Below are 21,003 nucleotides of genomic sequence, written 5' to 3'. Positions count from 1 at the left end.
ACCACTGTACCAACTAGCTGTCCCTACAGCAATATTTCTTAGCCAATGCACTTCTGCAGCCACTCAATGTCAGTAATCAGATGACATGGTGAAATTAAATATCATCTTCCCAATTATATTTTGGGTTGGGGGCACTCAATGCATTTTGACATAATTTTTATGTTGAATACATATTTACAAATTAGAATGAAAAGTAGCAATATAAAAAGGCTCTGGACTATTACAGCTGACATCTCACCATCTTTTTCACTTACTAAGTGTATGACTAATTTAGCAAGTAATCATGGATGGTTTTATGACATTTATCGTCATCTTAAATAGGCTTTTAAATCATGGGTTATTCAACTTTTTATATATTTATAGCTTATTTCTTCAACCAAAGGGTAGGAAAAATGGCTTGTCTTTATTTGTGTGCTTAAGAGTGGGGGCTCTTATTTTATGTCATATATCTTTTCGGCAGTCTGTTAAACAGTGGATTCCTTCTCAAAATAATGTTTTTAAATGTATAAAAATATATAAAATTACAAAGAAAGATGATTATATCAAGTTAGAAAGACAAGTTCTACTTCAGTTTCAGACATTTACTACATTTAATGTGATCCTGGGCAAGTCACTTAACCCCATTTGCCTCAGTTTCCTCATCTGTAAAATGAATTAGAAAATGAAATGCAAATCATTCTAGTATCTTTGCAAAGAAAACCTCAAAATTAGATCACAGTCAAAAATAACTGAAAATAACTAAACAACAACAACAACATTAATTTAAAATCTGATGTTTTGTCCTGTGACATATTTTTTCTTTATAATGTTAGATCTACCTATTCTCCCTTTCCTTATTGGGATATCAGAAAGTAGAGATAGAATTACTTGCTTTGAAAAATTAGTTTTTAAATGGCTTCTTGGAGGTAGAGAGGTACTTACTACCTATTTCAAGCAATGCCAAATTGCTTCTCTAGCCTTTGAGACTACAGTAATTCTCAGATAAAAATAATAACTAGTTCTTTATATTTGGTCCTCACATTGGCCTTGGGGATTTAGGTGGTAAGATCTACATTTTATAGATGAGGAAATGGAAGCAAACAGAAAGGGTGACACTTAGTAAGTCTGAGGCAAGATTTGAATTCAAATCTTTATGACTCAAAACATCTACCACCTAAGCTGCTTCTGTATCACCTAACTTCTTTTATTTAATATAAATTAAAAGGACTTATCAAATGCCTATTATCTATCAAACACTGTATTAAGCACATTGGATAAAAAGACAAAAAAAGAAATGATTTCTGTCCTCAAGGAGCTCATATTATATTAGAGTGAAAGAAGTATATAGATAAGTAAATAAAAAATAAAGGAGAAACAACACTAGCAAATTTGGAAGCAAAGTTTCCTAACTGATGTCTCTTAGGATCACAGATCTCAGAAGTTATGGAGTACCTGCTCCAATTCCTCCACTCCAGTCCCATATCCTTCAATTCATCCTATGCATGATCACTAGATTTAACTTAGCAAATGTAATTCTCTTGCTTATAGTCTGCTCTATACAAATGCTTCTTGTGAAATCATACCTTTTTGCTCCTCACTTGGTGCACCATCACTGACAGGTTTATAAGACAGCTGGTAACTTTCTACAGTGTCATCAGAGAATAGACTCCAGCACACTTTAACTGATGTCCCAGTAGCTGAGTTAGGTGTCTGTGTATTGATCACTGGAGCACAAGGAGCTATATATAGTGAAGAAAGAAAAAAAATAAGCTACAGACAAAGGCTTTAGAGATTTATTTCAAACTATGCTTGCTTGATGAATTCATAGAAATTTAGTGTTTTCTAGTCCAATTCATAATGATCTTTCTCCATTCTATTTTTCTTTCCAATAATCAAGAGCAATCATCTAGAAACAGAGCTTCTCCTTCCCTGAACAGTCCTGAAGAAAGGAAAATTCTTATTCTCCAACTCTCCTTTTTGTAGAATACATCCTATATGTAGAAAATATAATGTATTCTACAAAAAGGAGAGCTTTCTATTTTGTACACATAGAATATGTTCAACCCTTCTTATCTTGATTGGTAAATCTCCCATTGCCAAAGACTAATGTCTTTTGTGACTACAGCTGAAATGAGTCAGTCCCCCAAAACTTCATTACTAATAAATATATAGATAACAGTTTTCATGACAGAGTTCAGTCTTCTTTCCCAGATATTCCCATAAAGAGATAGGAGATGTTATACTCTGCATAGTTAGGCTGAGTGGTGGCTACTTTCTTATTCAATGGCCAACATCCCTAGTAACCTAAGCAACTCAAATAGTCCCTCCCATCATATTCCTTTCCCCCAACTATAGACTAATTAATGCCTTTCTAGGTACTGGACTCTTTAGAAAATAAGAGCTGATGCATATAAATTATCTGTGGAAAGAAACAGTATGATTAATTTCCAATAACTTCTCTTAAGAATATGAAGAAAAAATTGGAAATCAGATCATCAGCATCAGAGAAGTTACAAGATATAACTCAAAGTTAATGCTTAAAGTAGTAGCAATAGTTAGAGAAAAGTTGTTCTGGCTCTGCTGTCCATATAAACACTCTCCTCCTATCCTGTACAACACACCCTTGCCACCCCTTAACCTCTCCACCAGAAAGCATTATACAACAGATTCAACTTTAGCCAGGAAGTTTTGACTATTTACTTTATGAAGGCTTGTGTGAGTCTATTTATTTCAGTCCAACTTTTGTGTGTTTTTACTTCCTGCTAGGTTCCTACATTCTTTATAGCCCCATTGTCAGCTGTTATGAATTGGAGCTATTGATATTCTCCACCTAGAAAGCCGAGAGCCAGAGAGAGCCTGTTTAGCTGATCATCACCCCACCCAGGAGCGTCTACCTCATCCAGAATGAGGAGGGCAGGGACAAAAGCCCAGGACAAAAATGAGACAGGAAAAAAGGAATTGCAATCTTGCTGTAACTGGTGAATTGATAAGAAATGGGATACATCATTCAGGAAGATTGCCTGTGTTTGGGGGGGCGGGAAGAGAAACCTTGGAGACCCTTTGGTTTCAGTTGTAAACCGCCTCAAGAAGCAGAAATGAGCCTCTGTTCAGGAAAGAAGTTAGACATGAGGGAGTGGGATAGAACAAGTGACTTGGGGAGGCAGCTAGATGATGCAGTCGATAAAAAGTCAGGAGGACCTGAGTTCAAATTCAGCCTCAGATACTTAGTATTTCCTAGCTGTGTGACCCTAGGCAAGTCGCCTAACCCTGTCCCACACACACACCTCCCCCCCAAAAAAAACCAAGAACAAGTAATTGGGTAAATTGACTGCCAAAACATTATATTTTAAGGGGCAGGGAAGAAAAGGAGTGTGAGGAAATGAGATCTGGATTATCCCTTTATAGATTTGAGTTCCCAAAGCTGGAACACAAGAGGCTATTTATTTCTTTTCAGATAGTGTGCCTAGACTTTAAATAGCTACCAATAGGTATATGGCTTTTATGTTCATGACCTAATGTGTTGTTTCCATTCTATGGTTTTTTTCTTTTTTTTTTTTTTTTTTTTTTTTATTTAATAGCCTTTAATTTACAGGATATATACATGGGTAACTTTACAGCATTAACAATTGCCAAACCTCTTGTTCCAATTTTTCACCTCTTACCCCCACCCCTCCCTAAATGGCAGGATGACCAGTAGATGTTAAATATATTAAAATATAACTTAGATACACAATAAGTATACATGACCAAAACATTATTTTGCTGTACAAAAAGAATCAGACTCTGAATTATTGTACAATTAGCTTGTGAAGGAAATCAAAGATGCAGGTGTGCATAAATATAGGGACTGGGAATTCAATGTAATGGTTTTTAGTCATCTCCCAGAGTTCTTTTTCTGGATATAGTTAGTTCAGTTCATTACTGCTCCATTAGAAATGATTTGGTTGATCTTGTTGCTGAGGATGGCCTGATCCATCAGGACTAGTCATCATCTAGTATTGTTGTTGAAGTATATAATGATCTCCTGGTCCTGCTCATTTCACTCAGCATCAGTTCGTGTAAGTCTCTCCAGGCCTTTCTGAAATCATCCTGTTGGTCATTTCTTACAGAACAGTAATATTCCATAATTTTCATATACCACAATTTATTCAGCCATTCTCCAACTGATGGACATCCATTCAGTTTCCAGTTTCTAGCCACTACAAAAGGGCTGCCACAAACATTAGTGCACATACAGGTCCCTTTCCCTTCTTTATAATCTCTTTGGGATATAATCCCAGTAGTAACACTGCTGGATCAAAGGGTATGCACAGTTTGATAACTTTTTGAGCATAGTTCCAAACTACTCTCCAAAATGGTTGGATTCGTTCACAACTCCACCAACAATGAATCAATGTCCCAGTTTTCCCACATCCCTCCAACAATCATCATTATTTTTCCTGTCATCTTAGCCAATCTGACAGGTGTGTAGTGGTATCTTAGAGTTGTCTTAATTTGCATTTCTCTGATTAATAATGACTTGGAGCATCTTTTCATATGACTAGAAATAGTTTCAATTTCTTCATCTGAGAATTGTCTGTTCATATCCTTTGACCATTTTTCAATTGGAGAATGGCTTGATTTTTATAAATTAGAGTTAATTCTCTATATATTTTGGAAATGAGGCCTTTATCAGAACCTTTGACTGTAAAAATATTTTCCCAGTTTATTGCTTCCTTCTAATCTTGTCTGCATTAGTTTTGTTTGTACAAAAACTTTTCAGTTTGGTATAATCGAAATTTTCTATTTTGTGATCAGTAATGATCTCTAGTTCTGCTTTGGTCATAAAACCTTCCCTTCCACAGGTCTGAGAGGTAAACTATCCTATGTTCCTCTAATTTATTAATAATTTCATTCTTTATGCCTAGGTCATGAACCCATTTTGACCTTATCTTGGTGTCGGCGTTAAGTATGGATCAATGCCTAGTTTCTGCCATATTAGTTTCCAATTTTCCCAGCAATTTTTATCAAACAGTAAGTTCTTATCCCAAAAGCTGGGATCTTTGGGTTTGTCAAAGACTAGGTTGCTATATTTGTTGACTGTTTTATCCCTTGAACCTAATCTATTCCACTGATCAACTAATCTATTCCTTAGCCAATACCAAATAGTTTTGGTAACTGCTGCTCTATAGTATAGTTTTAGATCTGGTACAGCTAAGCCACCATCATTTGATTTTTTTTCATTAATTCCTTGAAATTCTTGACCTTTTGTTTTCCATATGAACTTTGTTGTTATTTTTTCTAGGTCATTAAAATAGTTTTTTGGGAGTCTGATTGGTATAGCGCTAAATAAATAGATTAGTTTAGGTAATATTGTCATCTTTATTATATTTGCTAGCCTATCCAAGAGCATTTAATATTTTTCCAATTGGTTAGATCAGACTTAATTTGTGTGAAAAGTGGTCTGTAATTTTGCTCATAAAGTTTCTGATTTTCCCTTGGCAGATAGATTCCTAAATATTTTATATTATCAGTAGTTACTTTAAATGGAATTTCTCTTTGTAACTCTGACTGTTGGATTTTGTTAGTGATATATAAGAATGCTGATGACTTATGTGGGTTTATTTTATAACCAGCAACTTTGCTAAAGTTGTGGATTATTTCTAATAACTTTTTAGCAGAATCTCTGGGGTTCTCTAAGTATACCATCATGTCATCGGCAAAGAGTGATAATTTGGCTTCCTCATTGCCTATTCTTATTCCTTTGATCTCTTTCTCAGCTCTTATTGCTATAGCTAGCGTTTCTAATACAATATTAAATAGTAACGGTGATAGTGGGCAACCTTGTTTCACTCCAGATCTTATTGGGAATGGTTGCAGTTTGTCTCCATTACATATGATGCTTACTGATGGTTTTAAATAGATGCTGCTGATTATTTTAAGGAAAAGTCCATTTATTCCTATACTCTCAAGTGTTTTTAATAGGAATGGATGTTGGATTTTATCAAATGCTTTTTCTGCATCTATTGAGATGATCATATGGTTTTTGTTAATTTGGTTATTGACATGGCCAATTATATTGATAGTTTTCCTAATATTGAACCAGCCCTGCATTCCTGGTATAAATCTATGGTTTTTTTCTATTAAAGATTCAAAAGTATAAAAGTGTACTTATTAGTTAAACATTAATTTATACTCAGCATAACATGTTTAAAAGGCTCTTGTTGTTTTAAGCAAGATTTTAAAATACAAATGTTTAGTTATAATTTATTATCTTTCTTATTAACCTTCAACTATGATGAATTACTGCTTAATCTTCTAATGGCCTTCCTTCTTCCTCAAGCAGAAGACAGCCTTTAAACTCATCCTGATCCTTTTCTTCACACAGAAAATACTTTTAGAACATTTGGATAGCTCCAGCTCTGGTTTATGAACGTCAAGACTTTAGGGTATTTCAAGCCCTTGCAGGCAACTTATCTGCACTTTTGAGCACTCTAGAAAATTAGGCCTAATTTTCTCAGGTGAAATACACCTGAGAGAAAAGACATAAATTACTTTCTAAACATACTCCATGTTCACTCCCTTCTATCTCTGACTCCTAAGCCTTCTTTTAATGGATGCCAGAATTAGAAAGTGAGAAAACTCTCTATAAAATCCCAAGATGGTCATTTTCCATTCAAAAATATAACTGTAATTGATTTATGAATTATTTCCTTCATTCTTCCTTTTATTTGTTCTATATTTCCATAAAGCTGATCTCCTTGGTAATCCTAAAGCAATCTTCCAGTGGCCTGTCCCCTTCTCCTTAAAATAAATAACTGAATAAATAAACAAACAAACAAATAAACAAACAAATAAATAGCATGAGATCACTAAATCTTAAAGGCATCTTTTTTCAGGCAAATAGTTTAAAACACATTTGAAGAAGATAGAAGAACCATTTTAAACAAAAAGGTTTATTTCTATAACCTATCAGCATAAAATAGGAATTAGAGCCCAATGCTGACCTGCTGGCTGTGGGATCTGTTGCTACCATTATTGAAAATGTTTGGAAAAGAAGTTTGATTTCTTGATCTTAACCTACCACCAAGATCTCACTTCTAAATTTGTAATCGAGTACTTTGACACATCTTTGGCTAGATCTTGAAGGGGAGGGTGGGAGGCACAGGTTTTTGTTTGTTTGGGTTTTTAACTAAAAGGGAAAGAAGAGGGAAGGTTTAGAGAATAAAATTCATTTTGCAAGATTTGCAAGATCCTAAATTTGGACTGTTTTGGTAGGCCTTCATCACCTTAACATTTTGAAAAGAGCTTTCCCCAAGTCTTCAAAGAGATATGAATCATCTTGTAAGTCTGAAAGTATATACAAATGAGTCATTGTTATAACTATTATCTTTCTACAGCATTAGACTTTGGTTTCTTAAAGGAATCCAAATAAAAGATCATTTCCTGGTGTTCCTGGCTAATGATTCATTTCCTTTTCATGGAATGCTGCTAAGCTGGAGTTGTAACCTAAAGAGAACATTTGGATTTTTTAAAAATATGTGGTTTAGACTAATTAGTCTCATCATTTTGTAGTTACAATGTAATTGTTCACAGGATTTTATAATGAACAACTCTTCAAATGGAAAAAACAGAACCGAGTCAACTTTTCCTGTAGTAATTTTATAAATAAATACAAAGCCTTTATGGATTCACTTGTTTGGGCAGTACTACAAGTACTACAGTATTACAAGTACAGTGAAAGAAATAAAAGCAATAATACCTGCCTGGAACAAACTACATGAATTGGTAGCTACTTACGAATCTGTACCAGCTGTGAACTCAAAATGACATTTTAATATTGCCTGGTGACAAATCTAAGGCCTTAGAATCACCCAAGGGCACAGTTACCATGGGCACCTTTACCCACTAACAAGTAATATCCTGGATTCTATCTCTTAAGTGCTTCTGGAAGTAGAAATATTAAAAAAAACAAAACAAAACAAAACAAACATGAAGGCTAGGAAAAATATGTATTTCTAAAATGTGATGTTGAATCTTTTTTTAGGCAATAAGGAACATTAGCTTGTCACAATAGACATTTCCCAAGTATCAAGTATCCAAACTGAAATTGTCTCTAAGCTTGTCCATGTATTAAACACTACCTGGAATGGCATTAATAGAATCCATCAGCTGCTCGATGTCAGAGAAATCGATGGTTTGGTCTTCAAAATCTGGATGTGCAGAAAGTTCTACATCTGTTTTGGTTTTCAGGAATTCTCCGAGTCTGCACATTTAAAACACCATGTTAACAATGCATAGAATGGTGCCATTGGGATATTACTCACACTCTTCTGTCACTGCTAATGGATGAAGGGGGAGTTCTTTGTTCTGTTATTCTATACAGAAAGTGTTTTTTTATTTCTTAGTATTAGGTTTCTGTTGGTTGCATAAAAAATGTGAATAGGAATTCTGGAAATCTGCCTAGTTTTGATCATCTGTTTTAAATATGCTCAGTGCTGGAATCAGGAATAAGAAACCCCTGCATGAAAGCTATGGTTAGTGTACAAGAAAGGACACTTTAAAACTGCACATATTGTAAGGTCAGAAAATGCTGCTCTCCAATTTGGAACAATGCCCAAAAGGCTATCAAACTGTGCCTACTCTTTGACCCAGCAGTGTTTCTACTGGGCTTATATCCCAAAGAGATCTTAAAAGAGGGAAAAGGGACCTATATGTACAAAAATGTTTATGGCAGCCCTCTTTATAGTGGCAGGAAACTGGCAACTGAATGGATGCCCAAATTCAGAATGGCTGAATAAATTATGGTATATGAATGTTATGGAATATTATTATTCTGTAAGAAATGACCAATAGGATGATTTCTGAGAGGCCTAGAGAGACTTACATGAACTGATGCTGAGTAAAATGAGCAGAACCAGGAGATCATTATACACAGCAACAGCAATACTATACAAAGAACAATTCCAATGGACATGGCTCTTGTCAACAATGAGGTGATTCAGAGCAGTTCCAATGGTCTTGTGATAAAGAGAGACATTTACACACAGAGAGAGGACTGTGGGAACTGACTGTGGACCACAACCTAGCATTTTCACTCTTTTTATTGTTGTTTGCTTGCATTTTGTTTTCTTTCTCATTTTTTTTTTCTTTTGATCTGATTTTTCTTTTATTTATTTATTTATTTTTATTTACAAAGCAGATGCATGGGTAATTTTTCCAATGTTGACCCTTGCAAAATCTTTTGTTCCATATTTTCCTCTCCTTCCCTCCATCCCCTCCCCTAGCTGGCAGGTAGTCTGATCTGATTTTTCTTGTGCAGCATGATAATTGTATAAATATATATATATTAGATTTAACATATTTTTAACATATTAACATATATTGGATGACTTGCCATTTAGGTGAGGGAGTGGAGGAGGAGGGAATTTGGAACACAAGATTTTGCAAGAGTTGGTGTTGAAAAATTATCCATGCATATGTTTTGAAAATAAAAAAAAAACTTTAATATAAAAAGAAAAAAGAAAATAAATTATTTTATTAAGGGAAAAAAAGAAAATTCTGTTTTCCTTGGTACTTAGGTATTTGTTACATTAAGAAGTCAAAAGAATTAAAATGAAAGGTTCAAAATCTGTTTGTTGGTCAGCAACACATAAAAGATAGTGGTGAGGAGAAGAATGACAACTAGGATAGTTATAGCTTTCAAATCTTACCTGGTCATACAAATGTTTTCTCCTAGTTCTGGGTAAATGTCTTATAAAAGCAGCAATAATAATTCATGCCAAAAAAGTACTTTGATGTTTACAAAGCAAAGACATAAGGGAGTACATTAGAAACCATTTCCAACCAAGGAGACATAAAAGGAGACTGAATGCAGTAAATAGGCATGCATTTCCAGGTTAGAGATTCAGGAGACATGCAGGGGTTTCTGACCACTAACCTCAGAGATTCTGAAATGCAACTGATCTCTAAATTCCAAACTGTGCTATGAAGGGTTCTTAGAGTTTCAGTATGATTCAGAATTCTCAAAGATCATTTCACCCATGTATGTGTCTACCAGGGCCTTCCATATCCCTCTTAGAGCTTTCTGAGGTCCTACAGTTCAATGAAGAGGTCTCTGCCCCTTATTCCCTCCACTGATTGCCACTCCATGCTCTTCTTCCCTTCAGGTGCTTTGTTATTGTTCTTTCCCAGAAACATTGAGGGAGGCATGACTGAGGGACCCTTCATCACTGGTTTATTTTTACATTCATTGTAAGACCATGAATTTTAGGGGCCTAGAATCATAACTTCATCCAGTACTGCTACAAACATAGAGATTTTATCCAACGAAAAGTTATATAAAATAGTCCCATGGTTTCTATCGCACATCCAACAACCCTGCAAATAAAGATTCTCAGAATTCTCATTTATAGACTTAAACAGGATGGCCATAAAATTTGTTTATCCCATCATTCCCTGATAATGTAGAACTAGTCAAAATAGGAAACCTCAGTTTCTTCTATAAAACTGACATAATGTCCAATCTATTTTGCTAAGTTGGTATAAGAAAGAAATGAGATAATGTAGAGGAAAGTATTTTGCAAGCTGAAAAAATGATCAAAGTAGACATGTAAGAAAGGAACCTCTGCAGTGACCATCCAAGAGTGCAGAATCTTTTGTCATAATTCTGAGTACAAAACTAGCATCATGGAAAACTAGCTTGGGAGGTACAGAGAGGCAGATTTAGGGAAGAATTCTGCATAGGAGGAAATTTCTTACAACAGAATCATGCAATAATTGAATGGATTGGCTTAGAATAGAATAGATTGGCTTTCCATAACTAAAAATTTCCCTGCAGTAGTTGAAAGTTCGTCTATCAGGGACATAATAAAAATGGATTCCTATATTATCTAGATGGCAGGAGTTAGATGATCCTGAAGATCATTTCTAACTCTTTAAGAGCATACAATTCTGTAACTCTTAGATTTTTATGGCAAAGGCTGTTTCGGAGTCTAATGAGAGGGAGCCCAATGCATGTTTTAGAAATGATACAGATACTTCTCTTTCCTTTTCCCACCCACCTTGGGCTTATGAAATGATCCCTAATTAGATTGTTGAGGCAAGGGGGAGAAGGCAAAACTCAAAACATAGAATCATAGGTTTACAACTGGAAGAGATCTCTTAGATCACCTTGTTCAATCCTCTCATTTTACAGATATATACACTAAGATCCAGAGAGAAGTGACTTACCTAAAGTGATACTTTGGTAACAAGTAACAAATCCAGAATTCTAATCAAAGTCCTCTGACTCTTCTCCCACTCCAAATATTTTCACTACTTAATTAACTATTTGGATTTCATTTATACAGCATCAGGAACAGCAGTGGTGAGTAATCATAGTAACAGTATCATAGAATGGTGGAGCCAAAAGGATCGTCAAGTGGAACCCTTTTTCCAGATGAGGAAACTAAAATCAAGTGAGTTACTCATGGTCTGATAGATGATCCAAAGCAGGCTGGGACAATCCTAAAATCGACCTTAGAATTAAAGGAGTCTTATATCATCTGTTCTACAGGAGAAGAAATCAGGCTATGTAAGTAAAATGTAATTTTACTTACCTAAACCTAAATGTTTTGCTTCTTACAGAGAAATGTGAAATGCAGAATACAAATACTCTTCATACTATGTTATGTCTAATTATGGAGAAAAGGCAGGGCAGAGGGGTGGGGAGGGCAGCCATGGTGAAAAAAGAAAGAAGCAGAAAGACTAACAAAAAGAGACTTTAGTCTTGAGTGCTGTTCATGGTCCCCAAGGGCTTTAGAGAGTGGCAATAGAATGCATACTATATAGCTGGGTATAGGTAGGATCTTTTTTCTAAAGATCCCATCCCATCCTCCCTTACTGGTAACCACCAGCAGTCATATCAGGTATCATCACACCCTAGTGTTGCAGAGCCATTATAAGCCAATGAAGATAAGCCTAGTGGGTTGTGTATGCATCAATAACAAGTGTGTAGTGCTGAATGTTACTGTGGCAAAGACATTCTGTGAGGAGAATAGCACATCCAAGAAAGTTTAGTTCTGGTATTTCTGGTGGCAATAGAACAAACAATCTTGTGGGGAAACAGAGAAATTCACATACAGAAGGGACAAAAAAGAGAAAGAAAAATAGAGACGCAGACACATGGAAATGTGTGTGTGTGTGCATGTATGCACACATCCAAAATCTGAAAGGGTTTAATTCTAAAATCAACATATCAACCAAGACAGACTTATGGGGCAGTGTTTTTTTTCCTTTTTTTGCACTGTGAATATCCTTAGCTTAGTATACTTAGTATGGCATTTTAAAATTTTGTCTTACAAATACTGATTAAATTCTAAAGCAGTTGATTTTTGCAGGGTAGTGCCTTTTATTTTTTCTTTAAGCTAACTTACACCTACAAAATTTTTAAAAATATTGTTTTGATTTTTCATTGATGTTCAAGTAGTTAAGTTACTAGTAGCATACATAAGCGATTCAATTCAATTTAATAAGTGTTTGTTAAGTGTCTACATGTGCAGGGCATTATGCTAAAATCTAGGGACATAAAGACAAATGAAACAGTCCGTATATTAATAGAAATATGATGCCCAAAACAGGAGAAATAATTGTCCTACTGTGCTCTTTTCTGATCAGATTACATTCAACAAAGCAGCAAAAATTTATCATACATGATATATGCTAGGCACTAGGTGGCTGGTAATTGGAGCATCTATGAGTGCAATGATATAGGGAAGCCTTAAGGAGAAAACTCTATCTATTCAGATTGGTATCTTCTCCATAAGTCATGGTCTTAGAGAGTTGCCCAGAGCCTTGAGAAATTAAATAACTTGCCCTGGGTAACATAGTCACACTCCTTTGTAGGAGGCAGTAGTTGGATCTAGGTCTTTCTAACTCTGAAGCCAGTTATCTATCCACTATGTCAGCCTACCTCTCAGGTACTAGAGATACCAAAAAAAAAAAAAAAAAAAGAATAACCCTAAGAGAGTTCCTGGCCTCAAGGTCCTTACATTGTATTGCAACGTGAAGGATGGTAGTGTTAAAGAATAACATGAATATAATAGAGATTAGGAATTTATTTAAAGAGGGAGAGAATATTAAATAATTTGAAGTGATCAAGTGATCAGGGAAGGCTTCCTAGAGAAGGTGACTTCCAAGATTCAATAACTTTTCTCTCTTATAGGACATTTATCTACTACCACTACTACTACTACTATAACTACTACTACTACACACACACATATCTATCTATTTATTAAAATATGTAAAACTATTTCCAAACCCTTTGGATATTAACTTTTCAGTTTTTGAAAACATATCTCTAAGGAATTGGCTATATATAAGGTCAGTTATGTTGATTTTTCTAGATTTATTAATCAACAAGTATTTATCAAGCATCTGCTGTGTCAGGCACTGTGCTAAGTACTGGGACTACAAAGAAAACAAAAGAAATCCTTGCCCTCAAAAAGTTCATCTAATGAAATACTACATTACTTTACCCTGCCTTACCGTACATCTGGTTTGATGTAATACAAATACAAACATGAAAATAACAACATATATAAGAGATAGAGTGGATAAAAGGTAATCTCTCAAATAGGAAGCCACTGGAAGGCCTTTTGCAGAAGGTAGGATTGGAGCAAAGTTGAGCTGAATCTTAAGGAAACTATGGACTCTAAGAGATGGAGATAAAGAAAGAAAACATTTTAGGCTTGGAGAACAGTCAGTGCAAAGGTACAGAGATGAGAGGTGGGATGTGTGTAAGGAACAGTAAAGTAGGCAAGTGTGACTGGTCCATGGACTGCAAAGAGAGGGGGAAAGTCTAAGAAAACTGGAAGAGGAGGAAAACTGCAAAGAGCTTTAAATGTCAGAGGAAGTTATATTTGACCCTGGGAGTAACAAGAAGACATTGAAATTTATTGTATGTGATGGAGTCAGAACGAGCCTTTAGGAAGAATGCATTGGCAGTTGGGTGAAGGATAGATTGGAGTGGGAGGAACTCAAAGTAGAGACATAATTAGAAGGCTATTGTAGTAGATCAAGTGAGAGTGATGAGAGTACTACTTATGGATGAAAAAACTATAGAATGATAGGAAAGGTTAGGAAGTAGAAAGTCTCTGCCTATCTATCTTGAATAACTGGTTACCTACATCATCTCTCTGGACCTCAGTTTCTTCATTTGCAAAGTGAGGGGATTTGATTCGTCTTTGGCTATAAAATATTATTATTCTAAAGCCATTTAGGTTTCACTCTAAAGTATTCATACCGCAGAAGAATATTCTGGCAAATCAACTAATTGGAATTGAATGTGCTTGGACATGCAGCAGAGTGGGAAAAGGGGGAAAAAAGAAAATGTGATGTATACCAAAATAAAAATATTTACCTGTCAGCCATAGTTACTGCATCCTAGAAAGAGAAGAAAAGAGTGGAGATAGGATTTAAATGAAAATGGTCAGTATTCCATATCAGTAGGAATTGTGTTTAAATAAAGAAAAAAAAAGAACTACACAATATCAGGTTTAATTTAATCAACTTTTATTCTAGTTGAGGTAATCTTGGCAAAAATTAACTGATGCCAAAGCTAAGTAGAAAGTTAGTGTTGAAACACTACATTACTTTACCTTACCTTGCCTTACATCTGGTTTGATGTAAGCAACCTCCTCCTACACCTGAGATAAGAAAAGTGAGTTTCACTCCTTTGACTTCTAGAGAGAAATTGTTTCTCGAACCTCTTGTTTCTTTCTGTGTGTACTGTCTCGTCCTAGTTTCTAGGGATATGCTGTGGAAAAATCCTTCCAACTACAAATATTTTTGGGTGGCTCATGTGCAAGACCTGTTCTTTGTCCAAATGCACTCAAATTAGAGGGTGCTGACTGCATCTCCAATCCTCTAGCAACTTAAAATACCCAGATTTAGTCAGGCTTAAGGAAGTAGGACTGGGTTTGTGATTGCAGGTGATATAGATAACTCTCAGATCTTAACCTCAGGTCTTTCTGAGTGAGAGATTCATTTTTTATCCACTACACAACAATGCCTCTCAGCACCTAAAAATAATATTAACTAATAGGTTTTTTTCTTTCATTTGTAATTGGGGAGGAAGGAACAGGCATATTTCTAATTAAAAAATACAATTTTAATTTTAGAAATTTTATGAAAATTAGTCATTAAAAATAGGAAGCTCTTGGGCGGTTCCTTCTTCCTGATGGCCATAATACAGGTAAACTAAAAAATTCAAATCCATCCAGTGCCCCCAGAAGCAGCCTCTTCACAGTGTCCCAAGGCACTTTGTCCTTTTTCCCTCCAGTCTCTTCTCAACTGAGATAGTTCTCCAAATTGATCTGAGAGTTGTCTTTCCTGTTGTTTCCCTAGTCATGTACTTGGAACCTTGCCCCACTTTTCAAAATGGAACAATGCATCTCATTGGAGAAAGAAATATTACATTAGATTCAATAAATGTTTAATGAGTGCCAACTAGGGGCAAGGTACTATGATGAACAAAACATTTTCCCTAGCCCCCTAAAACCAAAACTGGCAAAGGTAGATTAAATTTATTTAAGGACATAAGCAGCTATTCATTACTCTAGCAAGTGACAGCCCAGTTCAAGCAAGGCTAAATTTAAGCAATTTTGGTTTTTCTAATTTGAGCTAAGGAAAAGGAAAAACGGGTCTGTTAATGCACTCCCTTCAGGTGCCATGAAAACTGCAAACCATTCATAACAACAGGCTATAATTTGGTGATTAATTATATTAATAGCAAAGTTTTGCAGAAATTGAAGTAACTTGCAAGCAGATTTGGAAGGCTTAGATAGAATAAGCAATAATAATTAATGAATAGCCTACTATTTCTGCCTGGTATATAGTTGATCTATGCTTGAAGTAAGTATCATTTGGGGTTACATGTAGGACTAAAGATTTAGAGCTGAAAAAAAAATTAGAATCCATCAACTCCTATTACTTTATTTTACAGGTGAAGAAACTGAGGCAAAAAGGAGATGAAGTGACTTATCAGGGTCATACAACTTCTAAGTTTCTAAGGTAGAAATTCAACCTGGCCCTTCTTGACTCTACACCCAGCATTCTCTCCACTATGTCTTCCTGCCTCTTAGAAATAGAATTTCTTTGGTGGTATACAATAGAGATTCTAAGGAAAATTAACTGAATTTTTCCCTATTGAAAATTTAAATAAAGGATTTGCTTTATATCTGTACTCATCCCCAGGCTGTCCACGTTTCATTTTAATATTTATCAGAAGTCTCAATATCAAAGTACGTCATGTCCACTAGTCTATTTTTAAAAATTAAACACAGGGCAATTGGCTTTTGTTTACAATGACACTTTACCCTATTGCCAAAAAAACCAAAAAAAAAACTTTGTTGAAGAATACAGATGAGTCCAGGAGAAAACACAATTGGAACAAAGACACATTCCTTGAAAGAAAATAAACCACCTAGGACAAATTGGGGAAGCTTTCTGAAATCTGGAAGCAATTAAAACATTAAGCTTCTCTTTCTCCTGGAATGAGGCATTAGGGAGTATTTTTAGTTAGTGTGTTAATTTTTTTGTTTTTTTTTTCCTTTTAGTAGAAAGCTTAACACCATGAAATGAGTGGAGTGCTCAAAGCTAGTCCCTGTTCTGCAATGAAAAGAACTGTCTGCCCCAGCTACTTTGGAGATTACTGCAATTATACTTCTCAGGTTGTATCAGCTGCTAAAAACAATTTGGGCTGTTCACATCTGCTTTACACCCAGGGAGAGCTGCAAAGGGGAACAACAGCAGAGCTAGCTGTGCTAAACCAAGGAGAACATAGGGATTAATCTTGAGAGAAGAAAGGAAAAGGAAGAAGCATGATGTCAAATGGTAAAAGGTCTAGAAGGGCCCCAAGGTGGCTTGATACAATGAAAGTAGGAGGCTGTTGGCATGTAAAGTTTCCCCTTCCCTATCCTGATCCAGAGCCACTGCTGTGCTGAGCGGAAAAGCACCTACGCACAGGGGTCACGAGGCAGTTCAGATCAAAAGGACCAAATGCTGTGTTTGAAAATCCCTATTATTTCCCCCAAAGGGGCACCTGCCAAAGAAAATGGTGCCTCTGGAAAGGAAAGGCTAATGGGATCATTAATTGGTCACTAGGGGGTTTCCTTAGGTATGTTTCAGGATATTTCTGAACATTCTACTATTTTGCTGAACTGTCAAGAAAAATGAACAAAACAGAATGCTTGATGTGATTCCCATCCTCAGGTGAAAAATAAAATCTCAGCAATGGATAATAGGTGATATAATTACAAAGTGGAAGAAAGTTTCCTGGGTAGCAAAGCTTTACTTCTCAATTAGAGTTTTACTAATCTATAAATATGCACTCCAGATTCTTCAAAGCCATATCATCAAAGCCATCATCAACCTGGGGCGCTCCTTGTCACAAGGAAGAAACTGCACCATGAACCTGTAAGCTACTTGGCTAGATAGGTCACAGCACTTTCCTGGTTCTTAACTCTGAATTAATAGCCTTCTTTTGTGACACAGCGGATCGAGCATCTCCTAGAGTCTTGGAAGTTCAAGTCCCACGACCACACTCTCTCACCATCTTTCTGAGTAATGTCTCAGACTCTTTGGGTAATGTCTCAGACTCGATTTTCTCATACGTTAAATAGGGAAAACAATATCTATACAATATCTATAGCACTTATCTGACTGGGCTGTTGTGAAGATCCAATGAAATAATGTATATAAAACATTTCATATATATATCAGAATAACAAGACATGTAAAATCAGTGATCAGAGTAGCAGTCTTGAAGAGGAACTGCAAAGAATACTAGACAGGATCTCAGAGGCCTGGCCTCCCCACTAACTATCCATGAGATTCTAGAGAACTAATTCACTGTCTCTGAAGCTAGCCTGTAAGATATGGATAGCCCTAAATGGATCCCCTTGATCTCTTACTTTCTATTTTTATTTGAATTATCTAACTTACTCATAGCTTTCAATCTGACTATCCCATAATTTGTTCCTGTGCCAGGGGGATGATGGGTAAGCATGATGGCACAGAAACAGTCCTTATTTGACTCAGTCATCTCACTTCAAGTTCTAGTAGTTCTAGGGAAGGTCTGATCATTTATTCCAAGGTTCTTAGTCTTTTATGACCTTGCTGTCAGCTTCCTATAGGGCCTGAAGTATGTGTACTAAAAATAATCCTTGGGCTGTGCACTAAATCCCCCAAATACCTGAGGTAATGCACCAGGGAAGCCCCATCCAGAGCCAAAAATTTTCACTGATAAACCAGGGAGTATGTGCTTTACTGATGCAGAGATCAAGAGAATGGAGAAGTGACTTAGGGAGGTCAACATTTCCTGTCTGTGTACTCTTGAACTGGACTCGCTTGTGGTGTCCAACCTTTCCCCTGACCATGTCTATGGCTTCCAGAGCGCCTGTCACAACTTAGCTTTTCTTTCCTTGAGCAGGTTCAAAAGCATAAATGGATTACATGACCTTGTAGGTACATGGCCTTGCACTGTTTTATGATTTGTAAACTGTTTCCACATTTATTTTCCTATATCTTTTCTCTTATTACCTTTTCTGGGGTAGGAAAGCTAAGTGTGGGACCTATGCTCTCATTGATACCAGGAAATTCCTGAATGAGAAACCTCTTTTACCAGTTAAGTGCAGATCAGAATCTCCTCTGCAGTTTACAGGTGTAGTAGAGCAAGGGCTCTTACCCTGGGGAATGCAGAACTGGTTCATGGGAAGATTTCAGGAGGGGTGGGGAGTAGCCATCAGTTTATGTGAGAGGGAAACTAAATATTTCTTGTAACCTCTAACTGAAATTCAGCACTTCTTTCCATTTTGAAATTTTAAAAAAAAAATTATTCTGAGAAGAGGTTCACAGGTTTACCAGATTTCTAAAGGATTTCTGTCTATCTCACATACACACACCTCTCTCTCTTTCTCTGTCTGTCTGTCTCTGTCTCTGGGTCTGTCTCTCTGTGTCTGTGTATGTCTCTGTCTTTCTCTTTTCTCTCTGTGTCTCTGTCTCTCTCTGTTTCTCTTCTTACTCCTCTCTCTCTCTCTCTCTCTCTCTCTCTCTCTCTCTCTCTCTCTCTCTCTCTCCTCTCTCTCTTCTCTCTCTCTCTCTCTCTCTCTCTCTCTCTCTCCTCTCTCTCTTCTCTCTCTCTCTCTCTCTTCTCTCTCTCTCTCTCTCTCCTCTTTCTCTCCTCTTTCTCTCTCTCCTCTCTCTCTCTCTCTCTGTTACACATACACACACACACACGTGCCAAGAACTGCCTTAGAATTCCTTAGAATACTGAGGATCTCATGATTGCCCACGTGCCATAGCCAGTATGTGCCAGAGGTGAAGCTTGAATCCAGATCAGCCCAGATCGCCACTCGCCGTGCCATGTTGTGAGGCAGATAGTACAAAAATGTTTTTATCTCTGTTTGACAAGGGAGGCAGATAGAACAGTTACGTCAGAGGGCTAGGAGCCCGGTCTCTTGACTCCTGATATAGTCAGTGCTCTTCCCTCTTCCTCCCAAATCACCAAGGGCTCTTGACCTTGTTCCACCAGACTCCTGCATCCTAGGCAGAGCGCCAGCACCAGAGGGATAATTATGCAGCAGCTCTGGATGCTGAGAGATCCACAGGAGAATGGGAATCAGGAGAATCTGGCAACTGTTCAGTGGGGCAGGGGAAAAGAAGATGGAACAGTAGAAGGGGCACTGAAGCAGGGCTCTTATTAGGGGAGCGCCGCTGCTAACTGTCACAGGGTGGTGGGCAGCCTCAAGGAATGGGCAAACCTGGCTGAGGTGGGCAATGATGGGATGGGTACTGGAGTTCTCGTGGGACCCTGGGCAAACTGCTCTTTGCCTCAGTATAAGGTGGGGCTGGACCAAAAAATCAAAGGCCCTTTCAGCTCTAAACATAGCCATTAAACTCCTTGGAGGCTGGCTCAATGTGGGGAGTCTGGGACTTCCTCAGGAAGTCTACGAGGTCGAGACTATTTTCTTAGTAATACTGAGATATTTTAAGGGTAAACATTGGGTAGATATATAATCTACTTAATAAAAGCTCTTTCGGATCTTCGATTTATAAGTATGAAGGGGTCTTCAGATCAAGAATTTTGACAACTACCAGCTATCATTGCAAAGCAGATAACATGGATATGATGGAAAGGAATACATATTATTCTTTTCAACCATACTCATTCCTAACATCATATTGTTAGACTGGGGCCAGCCAAGTAATGAGATCAACTGAGAATTATTATACTACCTCATGCTTACCAAAGCTTGCATTACCCTAAGGACAAAGTAAGAATGTGGAGGGCAAGGCTAGGTCATTTATCCTAAAAGCCAGTGCAGGATGAAGAGGAATAATCCTAAATCTGGTCTGAGGGAGCAATAAGGAAGCTCGGATTGGCTACACCCCAAAGTCCAGTCCTGAATATTAAATGGCAAGACAGATGCAGTGTCACCAGTATTTCTGAAGACAAGAAATCTATCAATACTGAAAAGATGCTGCAATAGCAAAAAAAAAAAAAAAAAAAAAAAAAAAAAATTAGAAAACAGAATACTTCAGAGCCCCTGGTCTACAATTGTAGCAGTCAGAAAAAAAATCCATTGCAGTAGTTATTCTGATAGCTGCCAGGGGATTTTTAAAGATTTGACAGCTCACACCTACCTGCTTAGTCCTCTACTCTCTGGCCAAGTTTTTGGAATTTAAAAGATTTATCTATAGCAGAGGGATAGAACATGAGGGCCATAACACTTTCAACTAAGGCTCAAACTAAAATAAAATGTAATTGGGAAATATTTAGCAAAACAAAAATATAATAAAACACTGATAACTTTCACATGTTTTTCTAAGTCATGCAACCTGCACAGATCCTTCTCCATCCTAGTAGTGGCTCCAGTCTCCACTTTTGATTCATACTGATAAACAGTAAACACAACTTAGCTAGGCAGATGAGGGAATCTTGGAAAGGAATCCAAATATTACTCCACAGGCTGTGGACATAGGCCCTCAGCCTCTCTCCTT

The 21,003-nt window shown here is 36.7% G+C and overlaps 1 protein-coding gene across 1 annotated transcript in view; it reads right to left on the bottom strand.

Moving 5' to 3' along the window:
• FSD2 (fibronectin type III and SPRY domain containing 2) overlaps positions 1–21,003 on the bottom strand; it is a 73,134-nt gene that overhangs the window by 33,586 nt on the left and 18,545 nt on the right. The window contains exons 5-7 of the mRNA XM_012541662.2: positions 14,363–14,385; positions 8,103–8,224; positions 1,563–1,718 (exon numbers count right to left, since the gene is read on the bottom strand). Coding sequence (XP_012397116.1) covers positions 1,563–1,718; positions 8,103–8,224; positions 14,363–14,385 — 301 coding nt within the window. The remainder of the gene's footprint in view (positions 1–1,562; positions 1,719–8,102; positions 8,225–14,362; positions 14,386–21,003) is intronic.

The sequence above is a fragment of the Sarcophilus harrisii genome, chromosome 2, assembly GCF_902635505.1.
Source record: "Sarcophilus harrisii chromosome 2, mSarHar1.11, whole genome shotgun sequence".
NCBI classification, from domain to species: domain Eukaryota; kingdom Metazoa; phylum Chordata; class Mammalia; order Dasyuromorphia; family Dasyuridae; genus Sarcophilus; species Sarcophilus harrisii.
Note: the sequence above shows the minus strand (reverse complement) of the source record. Positions and strands in the feature narration are given on the sequence as shown.